Source organism: Ictidomys tridecemlineatus, chromosome 11 (genome assembly GCF_052094955.1).
Source record: "Ictidomys tridecemlineatus isolate mIctTri1 chromosome 11, mIctTri1.hap1, whole genome shotgun sequence".
Lineage (NCBI taxonomy): Eukaryota > Metazoa > Chordata > Mammalia > Rodentia > Sciuridae > Ictidomys > Ictidomys tridecemlineatus.
In genome coordinates, this window is record NC_135487.1 from 26,600,206 (window position 1) to 26,624,470 (window position 24,265).

Sequence of the window (24,265 nt, forward strand, 5' to 3'; positions counted from 1 at the left end):
GAGAGAGAGAATTTTTTAATATTTATTTTTTAGTTCTCGGCGGATACAACATCTTTGTTGGTATGTGGTGCTGAGGATCGAACCCGGGCCGCACGCATGCCAGGCCAGCGCGCTACCGCTTGAGCCACATCCCCAGCCCCACTATTTAATTTTTAATTAATTAAACTTACATTTAAAGATATCCCATTCCAGGGACCAGAGTTGTGGCTCAGTGATAGAGCACTTGCCTCGCATGTGTGAGGTACTGGGTTTGATTCTCAGCACTGCGTATAAATAAATGAATAAAAGAAAGGTCCATCAATATCTAAAAAAAAATATTTTTTTAAAAAAATCCAAATCAGAAGATTTAAGTATTCCTAAAACAACTTGGGTATGAAAATCTTCTGTTTCAACCTTAGTTTTTATGCAGTCTGAATACAGATTAAGCATCTCTGATGAAAATTTAGCATCCAAGTCTGATGCAGTAGTCGTGCCTGTATAATCCCAGCCACTTGGGAGGCTGAGGCAGGAGGATCACAAGTTTAAAGCTAGCCTCAGTCATTTAGGGAGGCCCCCAGCAACCTAGAGACCCTGTCTCAAAATAACAAATAAAAATGGCTGGGGATGCGGCTCCGTGGTTAGGTGCCCCTGGGTTCAATCCCTGGTGTCCCTCAAAAACGAAAGAAAATTCAGCATCCAAATTAAGTTAGGCTGTAAGGGTAAAAAAATCGCACAGGATATCGATTTGGTTTTTAAAAAGTAAAAGATCTGGGGCTGGGGATGTGGCTCAAGTGGTAGCGCGCTCGCCTGGCATGCGTGCGGCCCGGGTTCGATCCTCATGCACCACATACCAACAAAGATGTTGTGTCTGCCGAGAACTAAAAAATAAAATATTAAAAATTAAAAAAAAAAAAAAGTAAAAGATCTCTCTAACGATTTTGTTGATGACATGTTTAAAAGATGGTATTTTGCATATATTGGGTTAGTTCGTAGCTATTTGGTTAGATAAGTTGTGGCTTCTAGAAATTTGTAAATTATCTACATGGCTGGCTCATGTATTGCTATGGGGCACGCCGTGTCGCTGCCGTCCCTCCACTCTTTCCCATCCTTCAGAGCTGGGCCCAAGGACTGCCTCCTCCGACCTACCTCCCTCAGAGGCTCATTTCCTGGTCTTCACGTCCACATCTCCAAGTCCAGCCAGTGTTGGCCTGCCCTTCATGCCCACCAGCCCACCATTTGCAATTAGGAATCTGCTTCTCTGCTGACGGGATGCAGGCCTGTCTCAACCAATCCTGAGGTGCAGGAGAGCTGCACTGCATCTGCCTGGCTCCCTGCTGCAAACCCTGCACCTCATCCCGAGCCCAGAGGGTGCCGCATGCCACAGGAAGTCAGTCCACCCCGTCCTTCCTTTCAACCTGACCTCTCCTCCTCCTCCTCCTTTTTTTTTTTTAAACATGATTGTGTATTTTTTTTTAAGTTGTAGATGGACATAATACCTTTATTTATTTTTTATTTGGTGCTGAGGATTGAACCCAGAGCCTCACACATGCCAGGCCAGCACTCTACCACTGAGCCCCAGCCCCAGCCCCTCTCCCTCTTTCTCGATGGCTCTAGGATTTACTGCTCCCCTTGGTTTAGTCCCCAGCCATCTCAGAGAGCCTGTGCACCCCTCTTCCCTGGGAAGGCCTCCTTAGCCCTTCAGGACACAGACTCTGCCCTCCCAGGTGGGAAGTCCTCCTTTAGAGCTGGCCTGGAGCCCTTGAACCGGGAAGTGCATGCCGATGACCTGGACCCTCCCTTCAAAGGCACACTTTGGCTCATCAGGTTTGGGATGGGATCTGAGTTCTCATTCCTAAGAAGCCACCAAGTGACTATGTCACTGCCGGTCCACGGCCCGCCCGCATTCTGAGTAAGAAGACTGTGAGAGAGCCTGTGATCACCTGCCTAGAGTCCTGGATTTCTTTTCCTGCTCTGGATCCTTTGTCACAGAGGCCATCAGGGGCCTCTGAACTTTGACCCTGACTCTTCTTGCTCCCATGTGGACCTCCCGATCCTCAAACCCCGAAGAGGAACATGGTGCCAGTGACGACTGCTGGGGGTTTTTTGTTTTGTTTTTTAATTTGAAATAAACCTTTAAGCAGTTTTCCGAGTTAGGTCAGCCCTGATAGGTATCACGGCTGCGTAACAATAAGTCTCCAACCATAAGGTCCCACGGTGGGAATGCTGAACGGGGTGGGAGGCGGCATCGCCCTGCGGCCCTCCAGCTTTGGCTCTGCCCGCCACTCCTGGCAGATGCGATCCCAGCAGCTTCTCCCGAAGGTTCCACTCTGCAAGGTTGGGGTTTGGATGCTGGGAAATGTTCTGACATGCCCACTGGGCACATCTTAAACCGAGTGTGTACCGCCAGGCCAAAGGATGAAAGCGTCTTCTGGTGGCCTCAGGGGTGTGTGTGTGTGTGTGTGTGTGTGTGTGTGTGTGTGTGTGTGTGCGTGCATGCACACGTGTGCACTGCCTCCGATGATCCAGTTCTGGAAAGCTTTCATCATGCAGAACAGCTCTGGGCCCCTCTGTGCAGGCCTGGTATCTGGATGCTGAGCCTATGTGGGCCCCACAGATGTGAATGGCCCCACTGTCCCAGGCTGCTGCTGCTGCTGCTGCTGCTGCTGCTGCTGCTGCTGCTGCTGCTGCCCCTTGCGTCTCCGAGAGCCGGAGCCCGTCTCCTTGCCCTCCTTCCTGGCCGGGTTCCTGTTGGTATTCTCTCGACGGCCCTGGCCCTGCTTCCTCCTCTTCTGCCCTGCAACAAACCCCATGGCAGGAAAAATCAACAGAGGATGTGCTCCAGAGTCAGGAGGGGAGTGACGAAAAGGCTGGGAGGGGAAGCCCAGCGACTCCTCTACCAGCTGACACTTCAGAGAACCCGCAGCATAAGGGCAGGTCCCCCACCCTCAGTACATGCTGGTGCCCTCCTCAGACCCCGGATCCCAGTGGGCCTAGCTTCTCCAGGTGTTGGGTGCAGTCTCCGCACAGGCAAGACAGTCCCCACCCCTGCCCCTCACTGGGTATGTCTGGGGCCAGGCAAGGAGCAGCAGCCACCTGATGACCACGTAGGCTACGTGACCTTGTTTGAATCACGGTGTGTCTCTGGGGCTTAGCCCTCTGACTATCTGACCCCTGAAGGCCCTTCTAACATGAACACCCAGAAGAAATGGGGAACTGCAGGAACAGTGACCACAGAAGCTCCCCGCTCCTGCCACAGCATCCTGGGGCACTGCCTTCCGCCAGGACAGGGCCCCCAGTCTGGATGGCATAGGGCCTCGAGTTGAGCATTCTCCATCTGGCCTTGCCCTGGGCACCGGCAGGACACAGAGGTGACTGACCCGGGGGAGGCAGAGGTTGCCGCTCACCCTCAGGACACGGCGTCCTCCGCACTGTGCACCTCCGGGTCTCCTTGGTGTCAGCGCAGGCGGCATGGTCCCCCCCCGGGGCATGAAGCACCCTGCGCGTCCGCTCCTCAGAGCCCTTCCGGAAACCACAGAGCTTCTTCTTTTTGGAGCAGGGCCCCCAAGGGGACCACTCGCTCATTTCACATGGTGCTGGTAGGAAGAGAGGGAAAAAGAGGAGAAGGAAATATGGGAGGCTCCTCCCCTGGACCAGAACAGGGCAACCTCATCCACCTGTCCCTGGCCTGGGCCTCAGGCCAGAGCATCTTTAGTCCAGAGGGCAGAAGGGCCTCGGGGAAGCCCCAGCAGGTGAATGTGGCGGGATAAGCTTTCTCTGCACAGCGCTCCCAGGACACATGATCCCTGGCCGGATCCCACCCTGCCATTCACTCCACCTGGGGTGCGGGAGGCTGTGAGGCGTCCTCCGCGGCTTACCAGGACTGCTGCACTCTGTAGTGCCGTTGACAGCGATGGAGCCCTCTGGACAGGCCGGATAGCAGCGGCCCTTGTGCAAGTACAAGCCCTCCTGACACCTGGTGCAGAAGTTGTGGCTGAAGCAGGCCTCGCAGTGCTCGATCTTGCATTCTGTGGACAGCACCAGAGTCGGGGTCTCTGGCCCAGCCGGGAACAGACCCTTCCCCTCATCCCAAGCTCCAAAGCCCACCCATCCACACTCACCCACATGGAGGCCAGAACCTCGGCCTACCACGGTGATCTCAGAGGAAGCTTGGGAGGGGAGCAGAAGCAGGAATGAGGGCAGATCGGGGCGGGGGGGGGGGAGAGTCTGAAGTGACCACCCTTGAGGGCTGGTTGGGACTCTCCCCTCCATCAGCCAACCCAAAGCCAAACCCAGATTCAAGCCCTGGAACCCAAGGTAAGGCCCACAAGAGCTGGTTTTAGAGAAGAAGTTGGGGGACCCTCTGTGCCTGGTGGGGATTGTGGGAGGAGTGTTTCCCAGAGGGCCCTCTACCCAGGGTGGAACTGAGGAGGGGGACGACCCCTGGAGACCGCTGTCGGGGCTCCCTCCTCCACCGCTGGGCATCCACCGTATCCCCAACCTTGTTCTCCTGCCCTGGGCAGAAGGAATCTGTTCGGAGGAGCAGGAGCCATCCCAGGGCAAATTCCTCTCCCCGTGCAAGGCCAAGTTCCAGGAACCACCTTGGTTGGACTCCTGGGTCCCTCCCTGCCACCCTCTTGCCAGCTCTCTCCTTGGTAGGGAGGACGGCTCTTCAGGGCTTGGCTGGGAACAGGCAGCCCTTTCACAATCTCTCCCCTCCCAGTCTCTGGAGCCCGAGGCCCAGGCCTCCAGTTTCCCAGGAGCCAGCCCAGCCAGGAGCCCCTCTCCCCACCCCGAGGATCAAGAGCACTGCTCCGGGGGTCCTACCTCTATCCTGCCAAGCTCCCTACTGCACCTCTGTGCCTCAGAGCCCCTGTGGCTTCATCTCAGCCTCACTCCCTCCTCTCCCTTCCCCTCCCGATGCTCTGAGGCCTGGGTTTGGTGGCCAATAAAACAGAAACCCAAATAACAATAGTAGCTACCATTATTGAGTGCTAGACCCCAAGAGCCTTACCAGAGCATCTCCCAACCCCGGGGGGGGGGGGAAGCTAGTACTCCCATTTTAAAGATGAGGGAAGCTGGGATAGGCCCAAGGTCACCCAATGCCTAAACAGCAGAGCTGAGATCAGAACCCAGTTGGCGGAGCTCAGGCCAGACATTTCCCCCTCCAAGTCTCTAAGTTATCCGCTATAAAAAGGGTACCATCCCCATGGCCCTGCTTCCCTGAAAAGGTCAAAGGATCAACTGACATGAGGTGGGAAAATGTGAAGAGATGGGAGGGACATGGCCACTGTTCACCCGGTGTGCGCACTGAGTGTCCCCAGCATGCTGCAGCTGCAGTTACAGAGAGGGAATGGAGCCCAGGCCTTGGAGCAGGGAGAGCCGTGGCTGGTATGGAAAAGCAGGGTTGGAAGACCAGAGCGAGAAGAGAGTGAAAGGGTGGGGCGGCCACACTTAGATTTCTTGGTGGCCAGTGTGGTGCCAAGGGTGGTTTTCAAGCACAAGTGGGAAGCCATAGGATGGAGGGTCTTGGAAGCGTCTTTCTGGCTGTGGTGCAGAGGGAAGGCTGGGGGGACCATACAGCCTGGAGCACAGATGATCCGGGAGTGCAGGGGTCCAGGGGAGAGACCCCGGATCAGGCAGGGAGCCAGGCGGAGAGCGTGGCGATGAGGAAGGAAGGGATGTGAGCACAGGCAGGCGCAGGATGGGGCCTGGGTCTGGACAAGGAGTGGGGAGTGCAGCTGGGATAGCTGGGGCCATGTCTGGCTGGCAGCCGGACACCTGAATCGAGACCCTCGTCTGCTCTCACCAGCGTCCCCTCCACTCCTCTCACCAACCACCGACAGCTCAAAGCACCCTTCCCTGGGCGCCCGGGGCCGGTGGCACCCCCGCTCCAGCTCCGACACTCACTGATGCACTTGTTCATCTCAGGGTTGCGGGCGTCAAAGTATCCGGGCGGGCAGGACGGCAAGCAGACGCCCACCTGGCGGATGTCGTTCCTCTCCAGCAGGATGAAGAGCTTGGGCGAGCACTTGAGGCAGCCGTTGACCTCGGAGCAGAGCTCACAGCCTTTGGCACAGGCCTGACTCCCCTCGGCGCTGACTGCAAGGACAGGGCGGGCGGGCATGAGGAGATGCTGAAGGAGAGAGCCCAAGCCTCGGCCTTCCAGACTCCCACCGGGACAGGGGGAGAGTAGACGGGGCGTCGTTCTGGAGCAGGAAGGTGCTCAGGAAGCAGCCAGGCGGGCAGCCCTCTGAGAGGCTGTTTTATGAACACCCCCAGAATCCTCTCACCAGGGAAAGAGCGTGGACGCCTGGAGTTAGGGCTCCCAGGACCCGACGTGCCCCCCGAGCTCCAGACACAAGTTCACCCCGCCAGGCTCGCTGTACCACCACCAGAGAAGCAGCTGAAGCAGCCCCCTTCCCGGAACCTGCCCTGACTCTCTCCAAAGAGGAAAAGTCCAGCCTCAAGTTCAGAAGGACAGTTTTTACTCCCCTGACTGAGTTTTAAGGACAAGACAGGTAATGGGTCAAGCTATCAGAGAAAAGGACCACCTACCTAGAGACAGAAAGACGACCAAAATAACCTATGTCTACAACAGTGGTCTCAACCAGGGACCATCTGGCTTCCCAGGGGACCGTTGGTAATGTCTACGGACATCTTTGATCCTCACACCTGCAGAGGTGGGTTGCCCTGGCATCAAGTGGATAGAGACCAGGGATGCTGCTAAGCACCCTCTAAGGCATGGTGTGGCCCTCTTCCGCAAATAATTATTATTTGAGAGGGGACACCAGGGATGGAACTCAGGGGCACTCAATCACTGAGCCACATCCCCGGCCCTATTTTGTGTTTTATTTAGAGACAGGGTCTCACTGAGTTGCTTAGCGCCTCGCTGTTGCTGAGGCTGGCTTTGAACTCGAGATCCCCCTGCCTCAGTCTCCCGAGCCTCTTGGCAGCAAATAGTTATTTGATTCAAAATGTCGGTGGTGCCGAGATTGAAAAATCCTGTCTTAGAACCATCCTGAGAGGCAGAGTGACCTCCAGGTGCAGCGCTGAGTCTCCAAGCTTTGATCTTGTTCCTTGGGCCAACCAACATTCACTAAGCCCCTTCCATGTACCACCCACAGGGTGAGCCTTGGGGACAGGGAGGCAGGTGAGCTAGGCCACTTGGCAGGGGACTTGGCCTTTCAGCGGAGCAGACACCCACAGACAGGTAAATGCTGACAGCCACAAAGCCAAGCAACAGTGGACGCAAAAAGAAAGGGGAAGGATTCACAGAGAAGTGTAGAGAGTTTTCCTTCTGGAAAATGGAGATAAGGTACTAGAAGGAGCAGGACCACAGAGGTAAAATATTACAGAGGGGAACTGCAGATAATTGGGGGTGGAAGTGAGGGGAGGAGGTAGTGAAAAATAAGATATCCTATCTACATATCACAAACTTGAACTTGATCCTGCCACGTGGCATTTTCCAAAGAGTATTCCTTGGAAGGAGATTCCCTTAAATACCAATAGGAAGACTTGGAGAAAAGGCTACTGTAACAGGTAAGACCAGGACCCCGTGGGTCAAACAAATGCAAACAGGATTTGTTACAGCGAGACTTTTTGCAAACTCTATGACACTCTGATGCAGAGCCTCTAAGAGAGGGACAGAGGAAGCTGCGTTTCCCCAACATTTTGGACACAAACCACTTATATTGAAGAGTCTTTCTTGGGACCTCTTCAGAGCTGCTTGGACAACAGGGAGCCATGGGAAAATGAATCAGGAGTGAGATCCAATTTGCATTGGACATAACAGGTCCAGTTTACATATTGTGAAGATTCAACTGGGAACCAGGGTGGAGACAGGAGACCAAAGGAATATTTGGGTGGAGCTGACTCCAGTCATCCAGATGAGAAAGTAAGAAAGCCTTAAACAAAACTGTGGGTAGTGCAGATAGAGGAGACATGCTTAGCAGAGAGGAGCGGCCAGGAGCCTGGAAAATTCTGGCCTAGGGTGCAGGTGAACTGTGGGGTCAATCACTAAAAGAGGCCCAAGGGAAGAGAATCGAGTGGAGAAGGAAGGAGAGTAGTTATAAGCCACTTAGGAGAAGTCAAGCAGCAAGAAGCTGTCGGTACACCTGATGCCGGGGCTGGAAAAATCAGAATAGAGACTGCAGGAGGGAGCTCGGCAGCATGGACCCGGGGCTCGGGCTGCAGACCCAGCTGGACCTCAGGCCAAAGTCTCTGACCATGAGCCCAGGCCAAATAGTGGATCCTGTACCTCCCTTCCCACCCCAGAGAAAGGGGGGTGAGGGTGTCCCCCCTGGGGGCTCCTGGGAGGAGTACAGGCCGCAGGGACGACTCCTGATCTCAGAACAGGAGAGCAAGTAAGACGCAGGGAGGCAGGCAGAGGGGGAGGGGAGACCACCGCAGGGTGGGTGCCGTAGTTATCTCCCATCCTCATTGTCACAGATGAGGAAAAGAAAAGGTTCAAGTTCTCCCGCCAGATTCCTCAGGCAGAATGAGTTCCAGGCAGAGGGAATCACGCATATAAAAGGCAGGTGTGGGGCAGCAGGAGGGAGCAGAGGAACTGCAAGTGTGGCTAGAGTGATCATTTTTGAAGTATGCAATTTATTTGTAGAGAGTCGATGTTATTATTGTTTGTGTGTGTGTGTGGGGGGGCACTGGGGATGGATCCCAGGGGTGCTCTACCACTGAGCTACATCCCCAGCCCTTTCTATTTTTTGAGACAGGGGCCTGTTAAGTTGCTGAAGCTGGCCTTGAACTTGGGATCCTCCTGTCTCAGCCTCCCGCGTCACTGGCACGACAGGCATGTGCCACCACATCTGGCAAGCCGATGTGACTATTTTGTGAATAAACTTAAATCATCCTTCTTTTTGGTTTAGAATTGTTTGGGATTATTTTTCTACTCTGGGCCTTTTCTTTCAGCTCTATGACAAATTTATGTCCTTGAAGATTGGAGGTACCGCTTCCCCTTCCAAGATGTTAAAACCCCCCTTACTTATTGTTTTTACTTAAATCCTTGTTGAAATGAATGTTCCCTCTGGGCTTCTGCCTAGAGAGGTTGACCACTAGTGGTCCGCCTGGCCGTCCTCTGGAGGGACCTTACCAGACTCCTTGATCCCTTCCTGCCTCCTCCATGGAGGACAGATTCTCCTCAGAGTCCCACTGCCCGCCACTCACTCGACCGGCAGCCATGCCCTGCGTGCCTTTTTCTTCAGTATTATTATTATTATTATTATTTTCTTTCAGTGCTAGGGATGGCCCTGGCTGTGGTGCGCTGGAGCGTGGCCTCCTCAGCACAGGGAAGCAGGAGACTTCAGACAGGAGGCCGAGGGGCAAAGCAGGGGCCAGAGAGGAAGGGCCTCCAGCCCGAGCTGCCCTAGAGGCCAGGAGGAATCAGCAGGGCACTGGAAGGGCGGGCTGGGGCTTCGTGTCAGAAAGACCCCTCTGCAGCGGGGAGGACGGGTTGAAGGGGGAGATGCCAGGTGAGGACTCAGGGAGAAGAGCTGGGGCCGAGCCAAGAGGGAGGAAAGGATCGAGGACCAGGGGTTGCGTGGGAAGAACAGGGACAGGGCACAGCACAGGCCAAGGTGACCTGGAGATGGGGGGCCCATGTCAGGGGACAGCTGTTGGGCCTTTGCTAAGACGGGGGCCCCAGGAAGAGGAGCAGGTTTTTTTGGGGGGTGACATGGTGAGAACTTAGGCTCTAGGTGTGGCCGCTGTGGGGCACCCAGGGGAGTGAGCCAGCTGCACACAGGGGCCTGGAAATGGAGACGCCAAGTCCTTAAGGTGAAAACAGTCACCAGAGGCATCTACAGAGCAGGAAGAGGAGCCTGACACTGAAGAGAAGGACAGAAGAAAGAAGGTCTCCCCAAGAGGCTGAGAAGGGGGCAGCGGACACTGAGAAGCATATTGCACCACGGGCCCAGGGGAAGAGCGCCCTCCATGGAAGGACGAGGCGTGGACGTGCCCAGTGCTGCTGAGACATCCCCTGGGGAATCAGCGACAGGGTGCTGGCCACGCTGGTGGGGAGCTGAGTGCCTGGCAGAGGAGTAAAAGAACGGTGAGGAGGCAGAGAGGCCGTGTGCCATCTCTTTCTAGAAGTGGCTGCGGACGAGGGGTGAGGACTGCCTTTGGTAAGAACCCCCTGGGAATGTGTGGGTGAGGAGGAGACCGGGGCTGAGCCCTGGTGACACCTGCAGTCCACAGAGAAGCAGAGGAAGAGGGGCTCCAGAAAGCTGAGAAGCAACCCTTGGAAATGCCAGAGGAGATGCAGAAGGTGAGGATAAAAACCAAGCAGAAAGTGAAACGCAGTGGCGCACACCTGAAATCCCCGAGACTGGGAGGCTGAGGTAGGAGGATTGCAAGTTTGAGGCCGGCCTCAGCAACTTAGCAAGACCATCTCAAAGTCAAAAAAATTTAAAAAGACTGGGGATGTGGCTCAGTAGTCAAGCAACCCTAGGTTCAATCCCTGGTACAAAAAAAAAAAAAAAAAAAAACAAAGTTGAAAAGGAAGAATTCTTCAGGCACAGGGCTGGAGGGAAGCCAAGGCCAGTGAGCCCTGGAGCAAACCTAGAGATGTGACCACTGGTGGCCATTGACTGGGTGATGTCAGGAAGGGCAGTTTCATGGAGGGGGCATGTCGGCCAGACCACAGTGAGCTGAGGAACGAGCAGAGGGAAGGAGGTGGGAATAAAGCAAGGAGAGGGGTGAAAATCAGAGAGCAGAGAAGGAGCCAGCGTAGGACCTGGGCTAGTGGCTCACGCTATAATCTCAGCAGCTCAGGAGGCTGAGGCAGGAGGACTGTGAGTTGAGGACCAGCCTCAGCGAGACCCTGTCTCTAAATACAATATAAAAAAGGGACTGAGGATGTGGCTCAGTGGTGAAGCACCCCAGAGTTCATCCTGGTGGTAATAATAATAATAATAATAATAAGAGAGACAACATGGAGAGAAGAAATGGGGGTGGAATGTGATTCCAAGAGTCAAAGGCAGAGTCAGTTGATGGAATGAAGACCTGAGGATACAGGAGGGTCGAGATACAGAGGTCAGGCTGGGCGCGGTGCCCCCAGCTATTTAGGAGGCTGAGGCAGGCGGATCACAGTTTGAGGCCAGCCTCAGCAACTTAGTGGGACTCTGTGTCACACTTTTAAAAAGGGCTGGGGTGTAGGGTAGTGGTGCAGTGCTTGCCTAGCATGTGTGGAGCCCTGGGTCCTCAGTACCATGGGGGGGGAGGGGACAAACAACAACAAAAAGATCAGGTGATGAGAGACTGAAGTCAAGGACAAGGGACAAAGAACTAAGGGATCCCAATTCCATGGGAGTTTGAGGCTCAGAAAGGGGAGGGGGCTCAGCGATGGGCAGGGAGGGAAAGGGATGCTTATAAGGGGAATAAGAGCCAAAAGGTGTTCTCAGCTTGACGGGCCAACGTGTGGGCAGGGAGGGGACAGAGCCAGAGAGGAGGGCTCCGTGGGTTCATCAATGAGAACAAGACTTCCAATGCAGGGTCCCGGAAGACGTGTTTGAGGGATGCCTTCAATTCCAGGGGACTCGTTCCCCAGGCACTTGCTGCAACCTGACAGGTGCCAGGACTGCTGGGGGCCGGGACGAGGTGATAAGAGAGAGGAAGACCCCCCAGGGCCTGGGAAGCAGGGCTGGCTCTGCAGGGCAGCCAGAGGTGACAGGGAGCCCTGGTGGGGGAGGCCCCTGGGCCGCACCAGAAAAAGCATGCGCCCCACGGGAGGAACAGCCTGGGCACAGGCTCAGAGGCACTGACGTCCGTGGGTGGGAAACAGGGCTTTTTACTATCGGTGAGGAAAGGGACCATGGCAGGGTCGGACTGGCCTCTGTCAACCTAGTGCAAGACACTTCCCAGTTGTTGGTTCTGAGTCCCGTCCTGTCTCAGCCTGCCCCTCCCTGAAGAATGGATTCTGTCCCCCTGTCCCTCCTCCCCCAAGGTCTTTGCTTCTTCTAACTCCCAACGGCCTCCTCCCCAGGCATCTGCTTTAGACCAGAAATCTCAGGGTGCCCCAGCCCTGCCTAAAATCCGTCGATGGTTCCTTATTACTGACAGAAAGAAGACCCAGCTCCTGGAGGGGTCTAAAACGTTATCATGAGCTTACACCCCCCCCCCAATCTCTCAATGCTTCCCTAAACAATATCTATTTCTGTTCTCTGGGCATGTCACCTTATTTCATACCTCGGTGCCTTTGCTCAAGATGGCCCTTCTGTCCGCAACACTGCCTCCTCCTGAGCCTGACAAACTCCCACAAGCCTCAGAATTAAAGTCACCTTCTCTAGGAAGTCCTCCTAGATCTCACCTCCCACAAGTTTGGTTGGAGTACTCCTGTGTTCCCACGTCCCCCGTATTTGATCACTTCCTGTTGTTCTTATCTGGTAATAAGCCTGGTTCTCCCACTAGAAAGAGCTTTGGAGGGCGCAGCCTCTTATTTTTGAACAGAGGCCCAGTCAATCAGTGAGACTCCTAAGGAGCAGGGCCCCACAGGCGGAGGGTGGGGAAGGCATAGTGTGTGCCTAGGTCTCAGAGGCAACCCCTGAAACGTGGGGAGTGGGATTGGACAGAAGTGCAGGGGTCATGGGGATGGAGAGAGCTGGCCATGACTCAGAGGAGCATTGGCCTTGGTTGTAGAGTGGACGCAGCCTTGGAAGAGGTGGACTGAGCAGGCAGGGAGCCTTCTCGGGGATGCATCTGTTCCTGGCCCCCAGGACCAGCTACTGCATGGACAACAGGCCCTGGGGATGTCCCCCTGGGAATACCGAGGTTTTTTTAATTTATCTCATGCTGAGGATTGAACCCAGGGCCTAGGCAAATGCTAAGCAAATGCTCTGCACTGAGCCACACCCAAGCCCTGGGGATTCTTTGACTAACTGTGAACTGAGCTTAGACTTTTTCTCACCTGTGCCAAGACTGCCTCATAGCTTAGCTTGTGTGCCTGCCTGTAGCCCGTCTCCAGCCTTTACCAATGCTGGCCCACGTGCCCCCAGACTAAGACCTCTCGGTGGCTCCTCCTCACCCACAGCTCAAGTCAGGGCAAGTGCAAACTCTTCCACCTGATGAGTACAAAGAGCTTCAAATCATCTGACCTCTGCCCAGGTCCACAGCATCATCTCCCTAGCTCAGCTCATCATCCACCCTCAGCTCATGTCCCTCTAGCCTAAGGGGTGCTGGGCTTCCTGCTTCACCAATGGAACACTTCTTCTCCACAGCAAAGACCCCCCAGCAGGAAAACCAGATGCGAGCCGGGAGTGGTATTGCAGACCTGCAATCCCAGTGACTCAGGAGGCTGAGGCAGGAGGATCCCGAATTCAAGGCCAGCCTGGCAACTTAGTGAGGCATTAAGAAACTTAGTGAGACCCTGTCTCAAAATAAAAGCAAAAAGGGTTGGGGATGTGGCTCCATGGTTACGTGCCCCTGGGTTTAATCCTCAGTGCCGAAAAAGAAAAAAGAAAAAAAAAAAAAAAAAAGCAGATATGAGTGCAGCTGCCCAGGTGAAACCCTGAGGGCCCCCAGAACCCCATTTTAAAATCATTTCCCTGCTACTCCCCGCTGCTCTCCCTTCTGGAACAAACGCTCTGGGCCTTCCCCGGTTCTCCTGGGGTCTCTCTGCCCTGGGGCTGCCTCCTGTCCCAGAAGTCAGGAGGCTGGATTGCTGGTCACCTCCCCGTCACCGTGAGCCCCTCAGGAGTCCTCTCTGTGATCTGGGGCCAGCTCTGCCGGTTCTCAGTGACGCTTGCTGGATGACCCCATGAATGCACAAGGAAGGGGCCCTGCGCTTGGTCAGTGTGGGAGGGGACGCGAGCTGGGGTGGCGGCAGGGCAGTGAGATGGGGCAGAAAGGTACCATCTGGGCTTCAGGGGCTCAGGGAGGAACGGGGCCAGGACTGGCCGAGGGGCCCTGAGATCAGATCGGGTGGCTCAGGAAGGGGTACTGGGTGAGAGAGATGGGAGAGAGAGAGGGCTCAGGAAGGGGACTCGGAGGGGGTGAGGGTTGGTGGCGAGGGTCCTGAGGAGCGAGGAAGAGCAGCCCTTGCCAGGGGGCTTCATAAGCCACCGCCAAAGAGAAGTTCTGGCTCAACTTCCCTGCGCCTCGGAGCAGGGGACCCTCCCTGGGGCTCCGGTCAGGCATTTCTGGGTCCAGAGATGGATTGAGATGGCCCCTAAAAGCGCCTGTGTTCCCGCAGGAATCTCCAGGTGACTGGAGGAGGTGGGCGTGGCTGGAGGAGGAGGGTCCCGGGGGCGTGGCCTGGGCGGGCGCTTCTTCCCTCCCGCCCCTTCCCCTCTCTGGGCTCCTGGCTGTCACCTGAGCCGCTCTCCTCCACCTCTACCTCCCCACAGGCCCAGAGCGCGCAGGACTCAGCCCACCATGGACTGAGCCTCCAAAACATGAGCCGAATGAAACTTTCCCTCCTCTAAGTTGTTCTTGTCCGGCATTTTGTCACAGTGACACAAAGCTGACTAGCTGGTGTAAGGCTCAGGATCAGAGCTCTACTGGGTGGCTGCGGGCAGCCTGCTGTCATGTGGTCAAGGGACATCAGACGGACCCAATGGCCCTAAGACCCATATACACACACAGCAAGCCCACTTCTGTGCTCCCCAAACCACCTGGTGCCCTTCTGTATGGTGGAGAGCAGCCCACACAGGTGCCTGGTCTCCCACCTCCCGCCACTTCCCGGAGAGCCCAGGGCAAAATGGTCCACACGTGGTTTATTTAACCACCGCTGCATCCCCGACTCTGCGCAGAGCTTGCTGTTTTACAAAGAGCTTAAAATGCATATCTAGGGCTCGGTGTAGCTACCGGTAGAGCACTTGCCTGGCATGGGATAGGCCCTGGCCCCCCTCCCCAGCAGCACTAAAACAAAAATAAAAAACAAAATAGCTGCTACCTCCCGTGAGCCTTACTATATTCCCGTAGGATTACATTTCAGCTTTACAACGGTGATCGTTAGGACCCTTAAGTGACAAGCACTGCCTCACAACGCACACCCTGTGTCTCCTCCAAGCCTCCCTTCATTCCGGACCCTCACTGCACCCCAGTCTTTCTCCACACCTCCCCCACCCTTGACTCCCACTGCCAAGGTTGTCTGTCACATCATTTGGTAACAAAAACCGGTTCACATGCTGCTGAGGTTGCCGAATGCCACTGTATCAAAAGTGGGCACATCGGAACTGCTGCAGTAGATTAGCCAAAGCAAGAGGCCCTTACTGATGCTCAGACCAGTACGGGTTTTTTTTGTTGTTGTTGTTGTTTGTTTGTTTGTTTTTGTATTTTTGGTTCAACAGACTTGAACCCAAGTCTTCTGGCCCCTGGTTTAGGTGGGTGTGTGTGGCCCTGCATGTGAACGTAAGCAGAATCGTTTGTGCATATTCCATGAGTATTGCTGGTGTCTCTCTCTCTCTCTCTCTCTCTCTCTCTCTCTCATTTCGGAAATAGAGGAGACTGATTATAAACCACTAAACCACATCTGGCCCGTGGAGTCCAAAATACTGGCCACAACAGAGGAGAGGGGAGGGAAATCAAGGCCCGCTGCTGATTGAACCTAACCGGCTCTAATTGTCTGTTAAGCCAGGGATTTTCAGCTTCACCAATTCTCTGAGCTTCCCTCCCTGGGCTGAGTCCTGGCCTCGGCCGCTCCCATCCTCCCGTCGGGACCCAACAAGACTCTACTGCCTTTCAGCCTCCCCTGGCGGGCGGCATCCATCTGAAGGAAAAAGTGAAGCAAGAGGGAGTTGGGAGAGACTTCAGGAAGACTGGGCGTGACATCTCCTCGGTGTGTGTGGAAATAGATGAGGCCTTGGGAGTCCAGAAGCCACCAGCCCACTCCCTGGCATAGGTCACTGTCACATAATGCCACTCCCATGGCATAACAGCCCCATCACAGGAGATGATAAGTGGAGGGGAGGGGTCCCACACCTTAATCTTGACCTTTACTGAGCTCTGTCACCCTGAGAAGGGTTCCCACCATGACTGTGTGGGCTCAGGCCCATCCCTTCACGTTTCTTAGCATCATACAGAGGGAGATTTGCATTTCCTTTTTAAGCTGAGAACTTTTTGTTCCAATGACATCTCTTTCTTTCTTTTTTATTTTTTATTTTTATGGTGCCGGGGCTTGAGCTCAGGGCCTTGTGCACGCAAGGCAAGCTCTCTACCAACGGAGCTAGGTCCCCAGCCCCGCAGTGACATCTGACATGGAGGCTCCCCATGAGAGCAGGGGCAGTGGAGCTGTCCCCGTGCCAGGCTGCCAGGGCAGCGCCCGGCCTGCTGGCCTCCCGTCTCCCCCACAGCTCCCAGTCCCACTGGGCCTGCTTTAAAAGCCACAGGACGGCAGGGTCTTTCGACCTTCTCTCCTGCCCTGTTCGTGGGGCGGGGGAAGCCCTCTGTGGCCCACTACCCAGAGGTGCAGAGTCCCCCAGGGACCACGCCTCAGCCATGACAGAAAGCGAGGAGCTCCCGCCTGGGATCCGGTGAGGGGAGAACCCAGCATGCTGCCCGCCACCCGCGTCTCCATGGACACCACAGAGCTGGTGTCATGTCAGAGGGCTAATTCACCAACGGATCCTCACAAGAGATTAATCCAGAAAGCAGCGTCTACACCGGGGAACACAGTCAGCGAGGGGGCGGGAAGGAGCAGGTGATCTCCACAAACCCACCCAGCAACTGCGAGGCCACGGACCTGGAACCGACCCAGGGGAGAGCTGAAGGGTCACCACTACTCAAGACCCCGGGACCCCCCTCCCACCGCCAAGGCTAGGGGAGGCCCGGCCCCAGGCCCAGCCCCCTGCCCGGTACTCACTCCGCCTCTGCCTCTTGCCCTTGATCCCCCGGCTGCCGACAGCCAGGTGCAGCCAGCTCAGAACCAGGGCCACCACACACAGCCCAAGCCGCATGCTCACTGGCCGGCTCCAGGCCCCCGCAGGAGGGGTGGTCGCTGGGGGGTGCACAGCGCAGGGCTCTTGCTAACGCCTCCGGGGCTGGGTCAGCAGCAGGAGGCCCAGGTCCGGGCCAGAACCCAAATCCACCATAATCTCAGCGGGGGACAGAGAGGGCGTGGGAAGCCTCCATCAGCCCAAATGGAGGTCCTCAAAGCCACCTCAGAGTGTCACATGGGAGTCCTCCACGTCACTTCAGCAGGAGTTACCCCCAAAAACCACCTGTGGGGAAGGAGAGAGAAGGGTTAAGTCTGTGGTCCCCGGGAGCCCCGGGCTCCCCATGTGTTTCCCTACCCAGAAGATGGTGAGAACTCAGAACCTCTGGACACCACCAGTTACCCACCTGGCACCAGGGAGAAGAAATCTGCTCCTCTTCCTGTTCCTGCCGAATTCCCTAACCTGACACCAGAGCCGGCTACCTGAGTAGCTGGAATATGGTGAACGCTCAAACCAGATTTGTGGTTTAATGATGATTTTTCAATCATGGGAACCAGCTGGCCCCACCCTGACTACTACTATTGGCCAGCTCTCACTGGAAGTCCTTCTTTAAGTCTACCCTACAGACCTCATGCTGCAGTAGCAGCTTGTTACTTGTCCTTCCATGAGTGGCCCCTCAGCCTTCTCTTCCCAGTGCTGAGTCACCCATGTGCCTTTCACCTGTCCTGGAGCTAGAGCAGTGGCCCCCGGCAAGCTGGCAGACTCTGGATGGCCCTCCCGGCTTGGCGGGAGAAAAGGAAGTAAGGCTTCCCCAGGCCACAGAAACTCTGACACAGCAGGCCCGGCGGGTCTGGCCTTTGTGAGGGGATAAAAGAGGCAGCAATGCCCGCCCTGGTCAGGGACACAGAGAATGGCGATAATCCCCCAGCCCCGCGAGAGCCAGGGCTCTGGACCCGCAGGCTGGGGTGATGGGGGCAGGGGAGCTGGGCCCTCCCTCGTGAGATGTGTCTGGGAAGTGGGACATCTGAGCCTCGAGCCAGACCTGGGAGTGAGGACCAAAGCCCGGCTCCCCACTACAGGGTCTGCAGATCCGATGCCCTCTCACACAGAGGCCCGCCCACACGGCCTCTGCCCACTTCTGCACACCTGCCCACGCTCACACGGGGACACGGGGACCCAGGGAAGACCCGGCCCACAGCAGCGGAAGCCTTGTGGATGCCAGGGAAGCATCGCCTTCCTGTCCACTGCTTAGTCACCTTTGGAAAGTCACTTAGCTTCTCTGAACCTCGGTCTTTTCATCTATAAGATGGGGATTCAGGACTTTCACCAGCTGGTTGAGGGTCGCTGAGTTTGGCTTACTGATGAGGAACCTGAGGTACTGGCATGCAGGTGTCCTCCTCCCCTGTCCTAATCCTTTCGCCTCTCGTCTCCTCCGTGCCCAGTTTACCCCTTCGCCTCTTGGAGAGGCCCCAGGAGAGCCCACCTGCACAGGAGATAAATCATTATCCCCCCAGGGAGTTCAGTACCTCCCTCCTCAGCCTCTCCCACTAGCTTTGAAGGCCAGACACACTCAAGTGGTTAAGCTGCCTGGAAGAAGTGTTTACACGAGGGCTGATGGATCCCACCTGCCGCTGTGGCCGGAGCCAGCGGAGATGCCCCCAGCCACCCCCAAATGCCAGCCCCTGCGTGACCTTCAAAGGCTTCCCACCTTCCCCAGCCCCAGCTACACACGTCCTTCACCCAGAGTGTGGATGCCCAGCCCAGCTTACCAAAACTAGGGTCTTCGGTCCCCAGTACGCAGCCTCAGAGGCTGGGCACACAGTTTGATGGTCAAGGGCACAGAGCGCTTTGAATGCTGGCTCTGCGGCTGGCTAGCTTGTTACCCTGTGTTCCTGGCTTAGCTGGTCTAAGCCTGTTTCCTGATCGGCAAGACAGTTGCCTCTGGACACCTTAAATGAGTTACTAGATGTCACTGCTTTGAGTGGGGCAGGCACACAGGGAGGTCTCGATATCAATATCAATCTCAATATCCACAAAAGCAATATCGACGTTTTCTGTGTCATCTGGATCATGAGCATTGACATGCGATTTACTCATTTGCATTGATCTCTCTGGTTGATGGCCTGGGCACCAAAGTAGCTGCTCAGAGGGACAGGATTTACCTCTGATTCCCCAGAGGGACAGGATTTGTCAGACTGGGCTGTGAGGACCCCTGGCAGATCCATCCTGCCAGTCCTTACATTTGACAAACACTGCATCAGACAAACTTGGTGTCACACCCTGGGTCTGTGAGACTTTGGCCTAACTGTGTGATCCATGTCCCTAGGGTCCTTGGGGTAGAAAAGGTCCCCTATGCCTCTCGGTGCTCTGTGCCTGCCCACACGGTGCCTGGGTCAGTGCTCAGAAGGCTGCCCCTCCCTGAGCCCCGGTCCTCCAGGTTCGACCTGGCCACACTCACCTAGCCTCTGCCTGCAGTGAGCTTCTGGCCCACTCCCACGGGAATCACCAGGGACCACCGTCTCAGCTGGGAGATGAAGAGGGGGATCCAGATGCAAATTCCATCCGAGCAAGAGGCACTGGCTTCCCTCACCTCTGGGATCAGAAGCGTTCCAAGCCCTTTTTTTTTTTTTAGGAGAAAAATATAATATTTTCAACCCCACAAAGAAGCTAAGGTCACATCTATACCAGGGGATGGGAGTGACGCATGTGAGCAGAGCAGGATGTGGCATGGGCAAACCCAGCTCAAGTGGGCACAGGCCATTCCGCTCCAGCTGGGGGCTGACGGGCAGAAAGGATGGCTCAACATCACCAGATCCTCAGGCATTTTGAAAGAGCAGTAGAACATTCAGGATCCTGGGGGAAATCTGATTTTCAATGTTGCACAGTCTTAGACTACAGATCCTCAGGTGCCAAGCTCCAGGGGGCCACAGGTCCCTGCCTGGAGGTTCCACATCCCTCTGACTAGATCCTGGCCCCCCACAGAAGCATCTAGGAAAGGAGGTCACCATGGGCTGGGGCGGGAGTGGAGCCAGAAGCAGACAACTTTCTTTTAAGTCGCCTATCATGGTTCTGCTGTCCCGTGTCCTGGGGTCTTGGGCTATGGCACAGGCAGTCTCGGGGGCTCCTTTCTCTACCCAGAAAGAAAGGGAACTGCTGATGTTCAGGGTGCCCGGCATTGGTGGGGGCTCGGGGTGGGGAAGGGCGTTCCTCTCTGCCAGGGTGGGGGTGAGGGTGCCTCCTGCCACCTGACAGGCTCTAGGCCCTCATTTATTCCACCCTAAGGAAGAGGGAGGTAGTATTATATCCCATTTTGCAGAGGTTGGGGTCTCCGTGGCTACCCAGAACGGGGTGCCCGCTGGGTGCTGCGAAGGTCGCTGAGGAATGTGGCCCCTTCCCTGCTTGGGGACTGGACCTGCAGCAGGTGAAAGGGCTGGGGGCCGAGGCCGAGCTGGCGGGAGACCGAGGGATGGACCAGGAAGGGGAGGCCGCGGGCGCGTTGGGGAGGGGGACACCATTGGGGGCGGAGCTGGGCGGAGACTCGGTCCTGACAGAGGGCTGGAATCACTTCACCTTCCTGCCTGCAACACTGTCAGGATAAATTGGTACTCCGACCGGGGCCGATCCGGACCCAAAAATGTAAACCATCCAGATAATTCCTCATTAGCCCTCCCAGGAGCGGCTGCGGGCTGGACAGCTCGGGCTGCGGAGCGGGCAGGCGGCGGGGGCCGAGTTGCTGGGCTGGGGGGCGGGACGAGGACGCGCTGCCCAACCTGCCGGGATTAGCTTGTCCGCCAGAGCCGGACCAGGTGCTGGGGCCGTTTTCCCGCCCCCAAAATCAAGGGCACCGGAGAGAGGCTCCTGCACCCCCCCATCACCGCCCCGAGTGCCCACATTCATCCTCCCTCTCCACCATCCCCGAGAGGCCCCAACAGGTGCCCTAGGAGACGGACCCAAGCCCCGGTGGTGGCCCCCAAGATCCAAGTTCAAGAGCCAATTTCACAAGAAACCCCGACCTCTAATACCGGCACCCAGAAGTCATCCCCGCTCGCCTCGGGGCCCCAGACGAACAGGGCCCCCAGCTCTGCCCCACCAAGCGGTGCCGTCTGACCCTCAGCGCGGAGTCGCGCCACCTCCCTGCGCACCCAGGGCCGCAGCGCACGTTGCCTGCCACGTTGGACCCCGGCCCGGGCTGTGGGAATGGGATAGGGGTCACCAGGAGCCTTGAGACAGGGGGACCCCGAGGCAGTGAGACCAAGGATCAAGAGCATGTGGGTCGGGGAGGGTGTGTGACAGGGCTGGTGGACCTACAAGTCAGGACTGTAAGCGAGGGGGGTTGCGGAGGACCCGAGGAAGCGACCGGGACGGGGCTGCCCGCTTGCCCTGAGGGGTGACGGGGCGACAGGGTCCGTAGGAGCGAGTCCAGGAGGTGCCTTCTTCCGAGGGATGACCGAGAGAGCAATGAGGCTCCCCGTTCTCCGTGTCCCCCGCCCGATGGGTAAGCCCCGAATGGGGGCCCGCGGCACCCCAGGTCCCGGGGAAGGGGCGCTAGGAGAGAGGACGGAGCCGCGAAGCGGGGACTCACCTCGGCGCTGCCAGCCGCGGCGGGGGCAGGCCCGGGAGGGGCGAGGGCGCGGCCGGCTCAGCCGCCCGCCGCAGGACTGTCCGGGGCGCCCGGCTCGCCTGCGCTCCGCCCGACCGTTCCCAAGTTGCTCAATCGGCGGGCGGCTCACGCCCTCCGGGGCCAGCGCCCCACCCGGCGCATCACTCCTGGGGCGGCTCTGTGGCCCCCGCTCTCCGCGGCTCACGGCTCACGGCTCACGGCTCCGACTGCGGCTCGCCGCGCCGGGCTCTCCGCCCCGCGCTCGTGTCTCCGTCGCGCCTCCGCTCGGCCGGAGCTCCCAGCCGGGAGAGGGGCCAGTCCTCCGCTCGCACGAGGGAGGGAATCCCCCCCTTCGCGGTCCCACCCCCGAGCCGGCCCCCCTTCCTGGGATCCGCAAGAAAAAATGGACTGGAGCGCCGGGCCGGGAGCCGCAGCCCCCTCCCGCACGCCGGTGCACCACGCTGGCGCGCTGCGCCCTGAGCGCAGGGCTGGCACGGGAACAAATTCTCTGAACCCCGGCGCAGACCCTCTGCCCGGGTCTCCTCCCTCCCGGGCCGCACCAGTGTCCACACCAGGGGGATCCCAACAGCCTGGGCACCCGCAGCGGTTCAGAGCATCTGGGGGTCTGAAGAGCGCTCGGGTCCCTAGCCAAACCCCAGTTTCCCCATCAAGAACCAGGAAAGTGACAAGGAATAGACTCAACAGAGCTTTGTGTTCCTGGCCACACCCTCCTCCCCTTCAGGATCAAATAATCTTCAAAGCATCTTTCAAAAGAAATACCAAGACTCTGGGCACCCACGAGGACGGCTCCACACTCCCACACTCCGCTGGTACCGGAGAGTGACAGAAGTTACAGAATACAACCTACATTCAAATCCCCACTCGGTCACTTACCAGCTGTGTGGCCATGCCTAAGGTACTTAACCTCTCTGAGCCTCAAGGTTCTCATCTGTTTTGCAGGTTCAGTGAAATGAAGTGTGCAATGCCTGGTGGATGGCAGGAACTCTATAAATGTTTGTGGGATGAGCATGGAAGGGCTGCAGACACCTGCAGTGACCCAGATGATGTTGAAGTTGAGAGGGAGGGAGGGACACTCACTTCTTGGGGTGGCAAACAGCTGTTCTCCAGCCTCACTTCAGATTGGGGAAAGGAAAATGAGCTAACACTGTCGTTAGTGGAGTCAAGCTGGAGCAGAAAAGATGTACTGATTGTGCGTGGGGTGGGGGTGAGTAATCAAGACAGGCTGTGGAATCTCCTTCCTAGGAGAGGAGGGCGGGAGGTCTGACTGCTGAGCCAAGAGCACAGGGTCCTTTTCCCCGGCAGGGGAATGGGTGGAATGGCCAGGGAGCAGGGAGCAGGATGGTAGGCTGCCAGAGAAAGTGGAGCCCTGGGATCCCAGATGCCCAGTGTCTGGACTCCCGGAGCCAGAGGGTTGCCAAGTTTGCAGGAGGGGAATGGCCATTTCCGAGTTGGTCCAGGGCCCCTCCAGGCCCCTCCCTCTCCCTCTGCCCCGAGCCTCCCTGGTGTCTAACCAGCTCTTGGCTCTGCTCTGTGCCTAATCAAACAGCCCCAAATGCCGAAAACTCAATGTTTATTTTATTTTATTTTTTTACACACTTGCATAACTCCCTGACAAGCCACGCCAGGCGCTGGGCTTTTGTTTGGTTTTATTTTGTTGCATTTAAGGGAAAGAGAGAGAGAGAGAGAGAGAGAGAGAGAGAGAGAGAGAGAGAGAGAGAGAGAGAGAAGAAATAACACAAACCACTCAGCCCTAGAAGCTGTCTTGGGCCAGGCAGTGGGCTCGGGTTTCCTGCCTGAGGAGAAGTCTGTGGGAGTTGGGGGCCTCGCTACTGGGCTCAGGAATGAGTGAGAAAGCAGAGAAAGCCACCTGGGTCAGAGAAGATAGGGAATTAGAACCATGTGACCATAATGGGTGGATAACAAAGAGCATTTCTTGTGCATCTAATAGATGCCACTGTGCTTGGCATAGATGGTTACTTGTTTCGCAACCATTTTTTCTTTTCTTTCTTCCTTTGTCTCTTTCTTTTTCTTCATTATTGGGGATGAAACGCAGGGACCCTCTTCCCATCAGACTACATCCCCAGCCCTTTTTCATATATTTATTCATTTTTATTTTGAGACAAGGTCTCCCTAAGCTGCCCAGGCTGACCTCACACTTGCAATCCCCCTGCCTCAGCCTTCCGAGTAAGCTGGGATTACAGATGTGCACCCTCGTGCCCAGCACGCCCCCCTTTTTTCTCTTCGTACATGTGAATGTTGAACCTCCAAGAGGTCAAGAGACTATAAAGTAGCCAGCCGGTTCAGGTGATGCCAAAAGCCTCGTCATTTTCCCCAACAACGTGGTGTTGCCCAAACTTTGAAGATTGGGTCGATTCTGCCTAGAAATATTTGTCCCTGACCCTTCTCAAAACAGCTCTATGGAGTCTTCTCGAGAGTCGGCCAGCAGAGCTGTGTGGTAGACCTGCGCATCACTCCTCGTGGGCTGGGGCTTGTCTCTTCCCCTACCCGGTGAGTTCCTTCATGATCCCAGCATCGTGGACACGCTGAAGCAACGTTTGGGGAACTGAACCCCAGACAGCCGGGACCATCCCTCTGTAGTCCGTCGATGGTGTCCTAAGTCACTGTCACCACAACAAGCCTAGGTCATCATTTTCATTAGAAGATAAAAAGTGAGCAGACTTGGGCCACAGTAGCAGCTCCTGGCCATGAGCAAGTTTCCAAATACTTAGTGTTATTCTTCACCAGGCAAGAACTATTTACCATCTTCATTTTCACCGTCTCA

The 24,265-nt window shown here is 56.4% G+C and overlaps 1 protein-coding gene across 1 annotated transcript; it reads right to left on the minus strand.

Annotated features, from left to right (window-relative positions):
* Window positions 1-1,522: 1,522 nt before the first annotated feature.
* On the minus strand, window positions 1,523-21,794 carry Rspo1 (R-spondin 1). Its single transcript, XM_078025934.1, has 7 exons — window positions 21,445-21,794; window positions 19,321-19,478; window positions 16,790-17,147; window positions 5,887-6,078; window positions 3,855-4,004; window positions 3,384-3,572; window positions 1,523-2,773 (listed from the first exon to the last, which is right to left on the minus strand). The coding sequence occupies exons 3-7, from the start codon at window positions 16,881-16,883 to the stop codon at window positions 2,577-2,579; spliced, it is 822 nt and encodes a 273-aa protein (XP_077882060.1). The 5' UTR covers window positions 16,884-17,147; window positions 19,321-19,478; window positions 21,445-21,794; the 3' UTR covers window positions 1,523-2,576.
* Between the last annotated feature and the right edge of the window lie 2,471 nt (window positions 21,795-24,265).

What these genes read in the sequence shown, in the direction of transcription:
- Rspo1 (XM_078025934.1), bottom strand. Translation starts at nt 16,883, where the DNA reads ATGCGGCTTGGGCTGTGTGTGGTGGCCCTGGTTCTGAGCTGGCTGCAC. An exon ending in GGGCAAGAGGCAGAGGCGGA is followed by an intron (nt 6,079 to 16,789) that starts GTGAGTACCGGG and finishes CTGTCCTTGCAG; the next exon opens with TCAGCGCCGAGGGGAGTCAG. An exon ending in TGAGATGAACAAGTGCATCA is followed by an intron (nt 4,005 to 5,886) that starts GTGAGTGTCGGA and finishes TGCTGTCCACAG; the next exon opens with AATGCAAGATCGAGCACTGC.